The sequence below is a fragment of the Aplidium turbinatum genome, chromosome 5 (assembly GCF_918807975.1).
Source record: "Aplidium turbinatum chromosome 5, kaAplTurb1.1, whole genome shotgun sequence".
In the NCBI taxonomy this organism is placed as follows: domain Eukaryota; kingdom Metazoa; phylum Chordata; class Ascidiacea; order Aplousobranchia; family Polyclinidae; genus Aplidium; species Aplidium turbinatum.
The window spans coordinates 12718914-12733123 of NC_137476.1; the positions used below are offsets into that span (position 1 = coordinate 12718914).

Here is a 14210-nt window from a genome sequence, read left to right on the forward strand (position 1 = left end):
TTTTTTTGCCCAAACAGACCCCAAGACCCCTCAGAGGCTGGACGTGCACTCTCTTCAGGACTCATTTTCTTTCTGAAGGATGAATGGTCGGGCGTTTGCTTATAAAACACGATTGAACCGTGAAGTGATAAACTTTTTTGCCAGTTCATCGTTCTTTGATAGATCATCAGAGTAAATGTTCAAGACCTCTTTCAACTTATACCCTCTTGCAGATAGCATACCGAACAACAAAACGTGATGACCACAAGATGTCGCCATCAAACCTTGCACTGTCTGTTCATTAAACTTGGTTGAGGTCGCGTTTATGCGGAGGAAGAGATAGATTTCTCGATACATTGGATGGAGTCCTAAAGGGTCAAAATAAGTCGCTTTGTGGTTTTCATCAATGAAAATCCCTACCCAATGTGAGCCGGGTTGATCGGATCTGTCGAGATTGATAACGCATAAGCTAGGGTTTTTAAAGTCAACTTCCATCAATTGATCCCTCGCGAAAACTCCTTTAAAAACTGTCCTTGCATATGGGTCGGTCTGTAAAACCCTTGCCAATTGCTGGGTATCCATGCTTAATTTATGATACTTATTCAAAAAACACATTCCTCTTTATTAGCGAAAAAGGGGAAACTCATTTTTTCTTTTTTTTTTACTGTATAAAAAGGGTGGAGTTTTTTTTTAAGTGACAATTTGGAAAGCATGGAGAAACAAATCTCACCAATCTATGCGCCACAACCGTATGATTATGAACCATTCTATGAGGCTGAACAAGACTTAGCTAAAGAATCAAAACTTAAACGTGCTACAGCAAAAGTTGTTGACATTGCCAGTACTTTCAATGTGAAGCATGAAATTGGATTTAATCCTCACTTAAGACGAGCTTCATTATCTGTTCGCGTCGGAAGAAAAGCCTTTCATCCTGAACAACTTTGCAAAGTCGCGAAAAAGCTAATTGTGAAACAACCGTTTTTTGCTTTCCCCTCCACGAAAAATATCTTACAAATTTTATACTGGAGCAAAGAAGAAGATTCAACTTATTGTCCTCATAGCGAGCATATCCAGCGTGTGAAAGAGGAGCTCCTACCTCAACAAATTGATTTGAATTTTACCAGTGGGAAAGTTTATGCGCCAGCTGCCTATCTCTCTTATATTATCGATGGGAAAGTGAATGTGAAGGTTTATCATGAAGCGTATCCCTTGCCAACTCCGGAAGACCAATTACAAGAAATTTTGAAATATTTAAAAGTCCTAAAGGATCAATCACCCAGCGCTTTTCGACCTCAAAAACGTATTAAATTAGATTCTATTGTGTGATTGTTTTGTACGATTTGTCAATAAAATATGATTGAAACTGTACTATCTTGTTTCCTTTGTCAGTCAGCACATAAGTTTTATTAAACAACAAGATCTCCAGTAAAAATTAAAACACAGTAAAAAAAATAAGTCGTAAAGCATATACACAAAGAAACATACACAAATTATATTGATAACGGTAAAGTAGTGACATCATCAGAACAAACGATACGTTTCGCATAAAAATACGCCAATCCTTTTTTAGTTTGATGATACGTGTAAATTTTGTTGTCTCTGACACGAAAGGAAACATTAACCCCTTGGCCACTTTCATGTGTACTCAATACATTTAGATAGGAATTTTTGTCAAATTTGTTTTTTGTAGTACTTAAACCTTTAGAAACTTGCTTGTCCACAGTACCAAAGCAATAATATGTTTTCGAACACAAACCCACAAAACCTGTGCCGGCCCATTCTTCCTTAAACAAACCAGGAGTACGCTTATCAAATTTTTGTTGGGCAATACAACACTCCTGGGGAACAAATTCATTGCCATTACACTTCATTGAAACAAAATCTGCGCGATGTACAGGACAGGCAATGGAAGGAAACCAAAGATGATAACAACTAAAAAACTCAAAACGCTTTTCGGGCTTCACGACTTGTTCCAACGATGGAGCAGATAAAGCGAAATACAACGAGTCAGTGTCCATTTCGAGACACTGAAAATCACTACGATCAACAAATTGATCTAAGAAGTCGAAATAAAACTCTAGCATTCTGAGTTTGGCATAACCGTACACAAAAAATCCAATTTGGAGGGGGAGGTCCAACTTGATTGATTTTTTAAAACTTTCTACTTCAAACAGATTTTCATGGACAGGGTTCAAATGGTGAAAAAATGGTTTATTAATTTCTTTTGCCACTGTGTCACTATCGCAAAACTTAATTTTCTTATGTTTTTGTTTGTTGGTGATTGTTTTACCATAAGCCGAGATTTTCTAAAAGCGACTGGCACTTCGTTGAACTAAAGAAGCAACAATTTGTTCTTTTTTTTCTAACTTGTATACGGAAATATTAATTTGAAACAATTTTTCGATTTGATCTAAATCAAACAATGAAACACCTAAAAATTGAAACGGATCAACATTAAATTTCGAACAGTAAACATGAAACTTTTCTTTTGCTACTTTTTCTAAGTTATGAGGTAAACAACCAGCTTGCAAGGCCAAGCAACGAAAAAGACACAAGTGATCAGTATAAGTTTGATTACTTTGTTTACTTTTGACAAGTGCATTTAAACCAGAATTTTTTAAAATAAAATCAGGTAATGTTAGCGAATGACCAATGGGGTGATTTGGTAACTTGTTAACATAAAAGCAAACATTGGTGACATTAAGAACAGTCCAGCTTGAATCAGGGCGTTGAAGTTGTGCAAATTCCAAAATATCGTGATGTAATACGTTTTCTAGAAAATCATCGAAATCATGCGAGTTTGAAATTAAAGGAGAAATTTGTAGAACACGGTCCGCTCCGTGGGACGGGTGAAAAAACCTCAGGTCCCCATGAACACGGTGACGTAAAATAAACCCGAAACTATAATTAATTTTAAAAGCAGAGTTTTGTGATTGAAATATTACACGTCGGAATTCGTCTCTTCGAGATAGCAAATCATTATTGTTTAATGCAAAATTAAACCGATCTTGGACTCTTTGGTGGGTGATGTGTTTGGCGTGGATGCTTCTTGAATGTTTCCTCAAAAACTTTCTGTAATACAAACCCTCTTGTAAATGTTTGACAAAAGATTAACAGCTAGGCCAAGTGAAGCATAGTGTTGGACAGATTAAAATTTGAACAACAACTCACTGAATATCCTGTTCTGCGGGAGATTGTTCAGCACTGTTTCGACCTTCCAAATCCTGTGACCATTGTATATCTCTGAAAAAAAAATTGACTATAATTTTGACCAACGTTTGTTAAAAATTAACTTTTATTAAAGTTTTTTTTTTTTGAATGTCTACTAAAAAACTGATCATTTTTCAACCCAATCAGACCATAAACGTGTAAAACAGAAACGTTTGAAAGCTTCTATTAAAAAACTTTTGAAGTGCTATTTAACTAGCAATATGTAACTTTCTTTTAAATTTTCAAGAAAGACCATAACTATGTAAAAGATAATATGTTTCCAATCAACTTACACCCATAAATCAGGGTTCTTCAAGTCTTGTTCGACTTCGTGCTGTGCTTCCCAATTAATGTCTCTACAAAGGAAAGTAAAGTTTCAAAAAACAAATCCCTGTTTTACAATCATTTTAACTAACTCCAAACTAAACAGTTTAGATATAATGACGTTTTGGATTTGTTGATTTTGCAACACTTTTAATTTACGTTCTTAATCAATTTTAAATGAGAGTTTATTGCAAAATGCTTACCCCCACAAGTTTGGATTCATTAATTCCTCAATTTCATTCTCTCTGGGGACCTTTTCCCTTTCACTGTCATTCCCTTCAGCCACTCTGAAATTATAATCAGTCAGACAACTAAAATTAGACAATTTCACAATAACGTGAACAATCAAACTCACTTGTGAAACCTCTGCTCATGCCGATTTCTTGACACTACTTGCGAAAACGTCCTTGCACAAAACCTACAAGCAAAACGAATGCTTCTGTGTTTTAGCATATGTTGGTTTTTTCCATTTCTCGACTTGAATAGACCGATCCATCGCCTAGCAACGCTCAGCCAATCAGAGCGAAGGAGAGCAAGCTATCTTTCTTAGCCCACTGTCTAGCATTGCTTTTTATGCAGTTTCCGTCACATTTATGCTGTGATTTTTTAGAAGTAGAATTTTCATCAATGCGGTACTTGCAGGTTTGACAGCAAATACCTATTTGAGATGTCTTAAAAAACTTACAATCGGAAACCTACTGCAAATAGTGCTTTTTAAGACATTGTTTAACTGGGTTGTTAGAGCCATGCAGTGTTATCAATGGTTTGAATAGTTGATCATATTTTTATAGAAGAAGTTATATAGCCTGGATGGTGTGCTGTGCTGCAACTGCTACGTTGTTTGATTGAGTTGTTACAATTCACTGGAGTGAAAAATTAATCTAAAGGCCAAATCTTTTAAATGAAACCCATTTCTTAGTCTGCAAAGAGTCAAAAGCGGCTGATTTTCCAAGACAATTTCAAACATTTTCTTTGCATTCTTTGTATTTAATGGCACTTGTGGTATTTTTGCATCAAAAAATCAAACAGGGTTTTATAATGCAGGTGACTTAAACCAGTATAATATGCAAACAATTCACTAACAGGAGAATTTAAAATGGATCTTGCATTAAAAAATGACCCTTCTTGCAATTGTAGCAAAAGAAGAGATTGCGATTCATGTTGCATTTTTAGAGCACAAAGTTCTTCTTTCAAAGCTTGATTTTCAGTTATCAGCTTGTATGATGCATTATTGCATTGCATAATGATGCAATGAACAGTGAATGAGATGACCATGTAGCCTACAAAAGAAGCAAAAAAGTATATCAGAAGCACAAAATAATAGCCTAGTAGGTTATAATTATCCATGACATCTCATTTAGTCATTTTGCAATGGGTTGGGCTATGGTTTATTTCTTGATTTGTATGAATTAATTAGGCTACTGGTAGCTTACGGTAGGCTACTAGGCTACCATTGGTATTATATGTTTCAGTTCATTTTTTTTATCTTATGCAACCATTGAATTTAAACAACCATAGTTTACAGGCTATGCTTTCATTGTCGAATCATGCAAGCTGATAACTGAAAATCAAGCTTTGAAAGAAGAACTTTGTGCTCTAAAAATGCAACATGAATTGCAATCTCTTCTTTTGCTACAATTGCAAGAAGGGTCATTTTTTAGTGCAAGATCCATTTTAAATTCTCCTGTTAGTGAATTGTTTGCATATTATACTAGTTTAAGTCACCTGCATTTTAAAACCCTGTTTGATTTTTTGATGTAAAATGCCACAAGTGCCATTAAATACAAAGAATGCAAAGAAAAATGTTTGAAATTGTCTTTGGAAAATCAGCCACTTTTGACTCTTTGCAGACTAAAAATGGGTTTCATTTAAAAGATTTGGCCTTTAGATTAATTTTTCACTCCAGTGAATTGTAACAACTCAATCAAACAACGTAGCAGTTGCAGCACAGCACACCATCCAGGCTATATAACTTCTTCTATAAAAATATTATCAACTATTCAAACCATTGATAACACTGCATGGCTCTAACAACCCAGTTAAACTGTGTCTTAGAAAGCACTATTTGCAGCAGGTTTCCCATTTTAAATTTTTTAAGACATCTCAAATAGGTATTTGCTGTCAAACCTGCAAGTACCGCAGAAGAAAATTCTACTTTTAAAAAATCACAGCATAAATGTGACGGAAACTGCATAAAAGCAATGCTAGACAGTGGGCTAAGAAAGATAGCTTGCTCTCCTTCGCTCTGATTGGCTGAGCGTTGCTAGGCGATGGATCGGTCTATTGGACATGACATATTTCACAATTGTACATTTTCTATGCTTCTTTCTATGTTTTTCTTATCAACCTGAAAAAATATTCAGTTCATAACCTAATTAGTAGACAAAATTTCCTGCTAGTTCAAACAATACTTTTCATAACTCGACTTGCCTCTCAAGCATAAATCTCATAAACTATGGTGAGAAATCATAAAGTATTGAGGAGACCAAATAAAGGTAGAACTCCTTTTGTATATCATCATTCCCTGCCATCACACACCAAATCTCTTTATCAGACATTCTTTTAAGCTCGTGATAAGACATTTCTATAATTTAGAACATTAGTACTCCTTTCGTGTTTATATGCAAACACCAGAGTAGAAAAAAGGCAGAGTGACAGTCAAGATTCAACAGTATTAATATTTTAATGGAAATTAAAGCGCAAAATCAAATATAAAGATTCTTAACATCACCATTTCCCGCAACTTAATATCTACTAGCAACTCAAATCTAGGCAAAGGTTATGTTAGGCCTACACCTAACATAAATTATTTTCTTGACAGCTTTACGCTGTCGCGTTGGTTTTCCCGCAAATTAATATCTACTAGCAACTCAAATCTGGGCAAAGGTTATGTTAGGCCTACACCTAAAATAAATTATTTCCTTGACAGCTTTACGCGTTGGTGTGACGTCACGCCGTTGTCTATGCAATTTAGCTACCAGCAACAAAATCTCCACAAACAACAAAATCTCCACAAGCAACAAAATCTCCACAAACAACAAAATCTCCACAAGCAACAAAATCTCCACAAGCAACAAAATCTCCACAAACAACACAATCTCCACAAACAACAAAATCTCCACAAACAACACAATCTCCACAAGCAACAAAATCTCCACAAGCTAGCGTCACTACTTAGCGTCACTACATTTACAACTTCGATCTTACATTTACATACTACTGAACACTGCAAAACCAAATTGTTTTCTGACATTTTAACCAAGTAGACTAATTTTTTTGTATTTGTTATTGTATTTTGTTATTGTTATTTTTGTGTATTTATTATTGAATATAGGGTAGTTTGTTGGAACTATGTTATAAATAATGCAAAAAATGGGATGAAGATCTGTGTTTCAATTACATTATTTTAGGTTTGCCATCGGCTGGGGCTGTTTGAAGTAAAATTTTTAACAAAGAAATATTTCCTTTGCTTTCTTCATTAGGACTTAAGAAATATCTTAGTGTTTCGTTATTCCTCAAACAAGATACGTTTCGGTGATAGTATGGCTATATGTAGTTTAGAACACTTCTAAAATGTCTTGATGTTTTTTTTGTATGTACAAAAAATTTTTCCATGGCAAAATAAAATTGCATTTTAATTATAAGATAACATAAAATTCATTTCAAGTAGTCTCACTGTGAGATGTCCCTGTGACGAGTCAGCCACTGTCAATTGTCTCACGTTATGTCAATCGCGAAAGAATTTCCTGATTTCTGTTTAAATTAGGCTGCTGAAAAATTTGAAGAAGAAGCTGGTGTGGTAGCGGGAACTAGCCTGGAAGCTTTAGATGCTCGTATCAAGATAAGAGATGCAATTTTAGCTGGCTCCATAGAGCTTGCTGTGTCGTCAATTAATGCTGTTCACCCTGAGCTACTTGATGACAACAGGATCTTGTTGTTTTACTTACAGGTCAGTATATTGTTTGATAGTATTGTCAGTATATATATTGTGAGTTTCATGTATAGGCCAGATAAGTATATGAATTGATGTTAATGCATGTATGAGTTATCTACCACAAAGTTGTCATTTAAATAAAGTAATGTGAGTATTTGTTTTTTCTCTTCAAACGTTTGTTGTCTGAAATCAAAATTAGAACTGCTACACATAGGCGTAGCCAGGGGGGGCAAAAGGGGCCATGCCCCCCAAATTTTCCAAGTTTGGATTCCGAAGTTGAGCCCTTTGTTGAAAATGTAATAAAATTTGTAGAAATTTATAACGTTTTCCAAGACATCTGGCTATTAACACCCCCAGGACTTGTTTTAGACACACAGAATGACACCAATAAATTTTGCAAATCGTAAATTGTGCAAAGTTTACTCGATTTACGTTTCTTTGAACTAATTTGTGGAAGCAATTTCAGAATGGCTTAGTGTTGGGTTTTTGTGTAGCTGAGTTGTTGGTGTTCTCTAATTTTAGCCGCAGTTTTTGCTCGTTTGTGTGTAAGAGCTACCTTTAATAAGTTAAGAGCTGTTTATCTGCTAATAAACTTCATACAAATATTACCCTAAAAGTGTTTCCAGAAAGTGTAATTTTGCAAAAATTTTCCGAGGGAGCATGCCCCCGGACCCCCCTACAATATGCGTGCCTTCGGCACGTTCTAACCCCACCACTTTCATTGCTTCCTTTGCTCAACCCACCAGGATACGCCACTGCATATCAAATGGCGATGGCTTAAATCAAGCACTTTGTTGTTCTCTTCAATTCATCAAATATTTGGCCCCCCCAAAAAAATTTTTCTGGCTACGCCACTGCTGCTACATCAAAATTATGATTGTATGCATGTAACACTTTTAAAGAACATACCGTACATTCTGTGTCATGTTTTCTGTGTGTGATATCTTTGCAGGAAAAACTAATTCTCTTGTTTGAAGGGTTGGGTAAGTATTGTAATGTAGGTGGCCGTCTGCCATTTTTTAGGAATTTTTAAAACTAAAGGAAAAATTGACTGCACATGAAATAATTTATAAAGGGGCTGTCACAATTCTTTTTAAAACCTGTAATCTCATTTTTGTTTCTTTTTTATATCCTCAGGCCTATCCTTTGGCATGTAAACATTTTACTTCTTAGTTCTTACACATGTTTTATACTTGCTGCCTTTCATTTTTGGAACAGTTCTTTTTCTTACAGAATCACAGGCACACGCCTTAATTTTTCTGGCGACCAAGCATGGCCTACCAGGGCTTCTTCCCGCCAACGAAATACTCACGCCAGGCAGCCAAAATAAAAAATCCAAATTTGTGTTTTTAAAAATCAATTAATTAATATCGTGTTTTTGCATTCACTCGGGTAAGAACAACATAAACAAGGCCCTGAAACATCTTTGCAGTTGTAACCTACTTGAATTCACTGCTTCCCAAGTAGGCTACAGCTAGTCTTCAAGTTTTTATTGGTCGACGCTCAGACTTTTTGCTAATCTTTTATCAGCAATATTTCTTGTCGGCATGTGGAGACTTTGCCTTATTTGTAAAAAAGGTTGTGATTAGGAGTGAAGAGAAACAAGTATCAAATACAAGCGCGAGTGGAGAAAAAAGTTTGAAATACAAAAGCGAGTAGAGAAGTGTTGCCTTGTGGAAGCCGGCGACCAAACATGGCCTACCTGCGCGGTCGTTTCGGACGCCATTTAATGATTTTCTGACGGCCATGTCCGCCGAGAGCTTAGAGGCCTAGGTTAGGTTGCAGAACTTTTCAACCACGTCCAGTTTATCTTTATCCAGAGTAACTATGCAATTTTTTTTTATCTTCCCAAAGTTTGCCCTATTAAACTGCTAATATTTCATTATAGCTACAACATCTCATTGAATTGATTCGTGAAAAGAAAACCGAGCAGGCTTTAGAATTTGCCCAGCACCAACTTTCTGAACGAGGAGAAGATAGTCCCGAATGTCTTGCTGATATGGAAAGAGCCATGGCGCTTCTTGCTTTCGACAAACCTGAAGATTCTCCTTTTGCTGATCTGCTTCAACCAGCACAAAGGCACAAGGTATTTTCTATTTCAACCGTCTTTGACTTTGTGTTTTTTTTATTCTGTTATAATAGTTAGGTAATCTGGCTAAAAATGAAATACAATACAAACTCAATTGTTTGCAGTGGAAAGACGACATTCTGGCACGGCCGACCTGTCCAGCGGGCATCCTCCGGTAGACTATTTGACTAAATTCTATTTAATCCATTGAACATATCTTAACTTGTGCAAATGTTTTTGTTTACCGGTGTTGAATTTCCTTAACAATTTTATTGCTTGACATTTGTCACGTAAAAGTTATCAAATATTTGAAACACGGAATTACAGACTACGAATAAACAAAAAAGCTAATCTACCACTGAAAGAAACATCATATCACAGACAATTACAAATTGCAATACGTTCAGTAATTTGACTTCACATGATAGAAGCCAGTATCTCTTACACCGAGTGGTAGGTTAAGAACGGTTCAAAAATAATCATATACACTATGATAATGCTTTCGGAGGGAAGCCAGAACCATCGTATGATGATATGGGTTGTTGAAAAACGTTATTTTAAGGCAGTGGTTCCCAAACTGTGGTACTCGAAAGTCTCACAGATGGAGATGCACGCGAGAAACTCACTTAAGTTTACGTAGACGTCCTTAAAATAAAATATTATAAATTTGCGTAAACTTTCTGATTACTCAATTGTGCATTATTGTGTCATAATTTATGGTTTAATAACTCACTGGGAGAGTAGCCATTGGCATTAGGCGTATGGCGAAACTGCATCAAAAATTTATTGGTCGCTTTTTGGCGGCAACAACGATTTTCTCAAAGCCTGCTTAAAAGTGCGCACCAAACGCTCGGCAGCACCGTTTGTAGCTGGATGGTATGGTGCTCCAGTGAGGTGTACTATTCCCCTCTTACAATAATTCTGGAATTTTTCCGAAGAGAACGTGGTGGCATTGTTCTCTAAAAGATCAATGTTACGTGGCAATACGTCACAACAATAAGCATGTGCCTCCAATGCAAAATCCGCTTGTGCGATAACTTGAATGCAGTACCCTTGGGTAGTGATAGTGGCTCTGGCCCGCGTGTGCGCAACTTGTGTGTGGTTGTGGTCAAGCTGACCTTGGATTAATCTAGTTGTTTGGCATCATTGTATTCCATTAGTACTGCAAGAGTACACACTACACATGTTGCTTTTTATATTGGTTTTAAAACTTTTAATTGTATTAGTAAGATTTGAAAACGGGATCAAGGAAGTCATCCCAAATACCTTAAAAACTATATCACATCGGATGGATAGAAAACATTGCCAAATTTAAAATCTATTCAAAGTTTTACTTCTATATGGACCCTTCACATTGCCATAATGCACCTTCTGGAGGGCTTGGTGAGAGTGGTATACAACCGCTCGGTTCGGACATCGAGTATAATTATGAAGTAGATATCAAGAAAAGCCGGAAACTGCAACCGGAGTTACAATTCTCTAGCCGGAACATCAGGCCTCCGGCCAAAATGTTGCAAGAAGAGTTTTACTGTAATTAATTTGTGTCATAATTGTTTCAGCAATAAGTTTGGGATTGTCGCAGTGCGGAAGGGTCATCACTACAGGGTTGTAGTGGGTAGTCGCCGGGGTATCCGAGCAGCTACCCGTATGAGCTGGATTTTTCTTTAAAAAAAAAACGAGTTCTTTAAAAGGACGTGGCTAGATCTACAAAACTAATGTTGCCAGATTAGGCATTCTGCTCCAGTTTAAAAAAACTTCGAAGCTGTTCAAGTAAAAGGACTTAAAGCAATACCTGTGTGTCGGAACAAAGCTTTTTCTCAAACCTTTCAAAAGTTATATTTTCAACAACTAATCAAATATTACAAAGTTTGGGTGTTCATCAGGATGTTAGCTTTTCTAGCATTAGTTTTGTTGCAACTATTGCTAGAAAAGAAAAAAATTAGTTCTTGTAAGATTTAGCAGGCTTAGCAACCAGCAACTCACTGCCGAGGAGCATGATTTTTCACATCAATGCACTACTTTACATAAATAATAGTCAACTTATTTTCAAACAAATTCTGCAAAAAAAATTTTTTTTTCGCAATTTTTACGTGATAAAATCCAATTTTTGCCCATAAAATCTAGGTTTTCTTACCAAAAAGTCTGTTTTTTCCCATAAAAACCCGGGCTGCCTAGGTTTTATTTAAAAAAAATACGGTTTTTTGCTACCCTACATCACTATGGTAACAATTGCTCTGTTGATTAATGATTTTACATGCTAGTCAGTTTCCTGCTTCGCCAGTTATAAATGTAAGCTGTGCTGTTTTACTTTTTCATGAAATGACTTGCTATAGTTGATAAAAAAAAATTTTGCAGCTTGCACGTTTTTCATATTTTGTAAGTTGGAAATAGTAATTCAATCCGAATTTCAGGTGTGGAGCCGAGTGAACACAGCCATCATTGAGGTGGAAAGCAACACATCGATGCCACGTCTTGCTAGCCTCGTGAAGCTTCTCATGTGGTCGCAGGAACAACTAGATAAAAAGAAAATACGCTACCCGAAGATGAACGACATTGCTCAAGGAGAAATATCTTAGACACCAACTAAATGCTCTTCATCTTAGGATTTCTGTGGTCAACACTGTGACTTTCTATATTGATGGGTTCAGAATCATCGCTAAAACAAGAACCAAAAGGAACTGAGTATTCTCGATGGGGTTGCTTTGAGAGCTCTGGAAGAAATATGCATTTTGAAGTCTCGAAAGGATTGTTGATTCTGTTGACATTTCCATGTTCAAGTACGGTTTGCTCCGAAGGGAATCGCATTCGCATTTGATGCTGAAATGAAGTGTCGAAATTTTTCGTTTGTCATTTTATTCTTGTTGACAATGGGATAGTCGTAGTAGATGCAATTTGTGTATCGACGGTTGGTTTCCGCTTTCTAAGAGTTTTGGAATTGGTAAGTTTGACACAGTCGCATGCTGTTTGCTTTTTGACAGTTTAGAATTTGAGATAATTGTAAGATAAGCATTGTTGCTTTTGGTACATTTTGTATACTGAGTTGCAATAAAGCGATCGTTTGCGAATTGTGGCAAATCACGTTAGACAATGGCATTTAGCGCACTGCAGAGAACGGCGGGCAGTGTTGCCGAGAAGGTTTCCTCAACCAGTGTTACGTGGGGAAAAGTTGATTTGTAAACTGTTTATGAAGGCGGCAAGAATAAAACAAACAAATTGCAAAGCCAAAAGTTTCAAATTATAGCCTACATTAAGTGTTGCGACCGTGGCCATATTTAAACCTGATTGTCCTGTTTTAGTGTCAAGAACGTTACAACGTCTGCGTTTTGTCGCTTCTACCTTTTCTAGACCTCTGTTATGTTTGGCATACAGGCTATTGTTTTTTGTTGTGATAGTCAGGAATAAAAACAAACTAAACTGAACAGTGAACACTGATGAAACTATTTTTTTACATTATGCAGTATTAGGCTACTGTTTACGGTAGCCACTTAAACATGACAATTCCCTGTAAGATCTGTAAGACGCTGCCAACCAATCAGAACATAGGCTATGTTTAAGTGACTACAGTCAAATTGTGACCCATCTAGCATTCAACCAGAGAGTTGATCCTACTTTGAATTTTGGTAATTACATAAGAAACAACAGTTGTGACAGGGGTGAGAATCGAACTCACGTCATCGAAATGTATTCCCTAGGCTTTGTAACATGTACCATGTTTTTAACTAACAAAATTATAGTTTAACATTTAACCGAAAATTATCAGTATTGCAAAATGCATTTCAATGCTGCAAATTCAAAACCTAACGTTCTCATAGAACATAAGTCAAGCTTCCTGTTAACAAACGCCACTCACACAGAATCTAGCTCAACACATCTGTATTTCTAAAGCGACATAACTATGAAACCGGTATAGCTTTTCCTTTGATTCTTACGATAGCTGTTATTGATGAAAAGGCTCTACCGGTATATTATGAAGTAAGCGGGGAATTGAAAATGACAGGCATTCGGAATTTGACTAGCAAAACGAACGGACTGAATTTTAGAACGAGAAGGTTAAATTCACGCCGGGAGAATGTCACTCACCCGACACCCGTCTCAATAAATTAAATTAGTTAGGTATTTTCTCAACTCCCCGAATACTAAAACTTGTAATATTGATAAACAATAAAATGTATGATTCTATTTAATTCGTTTGCCTTTTGTAGGAAGTCATACCCCTAGACTAGACAGCCAGAAGCCTAAATTATCCTTCTAAAGTATACTTTTAAATTAGAGACTTAGAGTCTCAATATTCTTTTAAATTATCTTTTTAATTAGAGACAGAGAGCCTCAAAATCCCTTTAAATTATTCTTTAAATTATCCATTTTTATTTAGAGACTTAGAGTCTCTCAATATTCTTTTAAACCCTACACTAAAGGGGCTTCAGACACGTAAAAAACCCTACACTGGGGGCTCGTCCGAAGGCGAAGTGTAGGCCTAACATTATTTAAAAATACATTCATCAGTAAGTGCTTTTTTGCCTTAGAAACGAAAAAGTGGTAGCGTGGCGTGCTTGCCAGATTCTTCATATTTTGCTTGCTAAAACTTGTTAAACTTACCTTTTTGCTTAAACCTACGTACGTGCGAGGTCATCAACTTCTATATATTTCCGCTATACTCACTTGCTGTTTTTAGTGTGTTGTGGAATTAATTAGAGG

The 14210-nt window shown here is 36.2% G+C and overlaps 1 protein-coding gene and 1 long non-coding RNA gene across 2 annotated transcripts in view; one reads left to right on the forward strand and one right to left on the reverse strand.

Annotated features, from left to right (window-relative positions):
* Positions 1–13694, forward strand: part of LOC145770075 (glucose-induced degradation protein 8 homolog) — a 30345-nt gene extending 16651 nt beyond the window's left edge. The window contains exons 2-4 of the mRNA XM_082581663.1: positions 7280–7462; positions 9336–9533; positions 11927–13694. Of these exons, the coding sequence (XP_082437789.1) occupies positions 7280–7462; positions 9336–9533; positions 11927–12091 (546 nt within the window). The 3' untranslated portion in view covers positions 12092–13694. The remainder of the gene's footprint in view (positions 1–7279; positions 7463–9335; positions 9534–11926) is intronic.
* Positions 3479–3966, reverse strand: LOC145770103 (uncharacterized). The gene is made up of 3 exons (XR_014289131.1): positions 3869–3966; positions 3717–3800; positions 3479–3545 (listed from the first exon to the last, which is right to left on the reverse strand). It is a non-coding gene; the product is annotated as an uncharacterized LOC145770103 (long non-coding RNA).
* Positions 13695–14210: the final 516 nt, after the last annotated feature.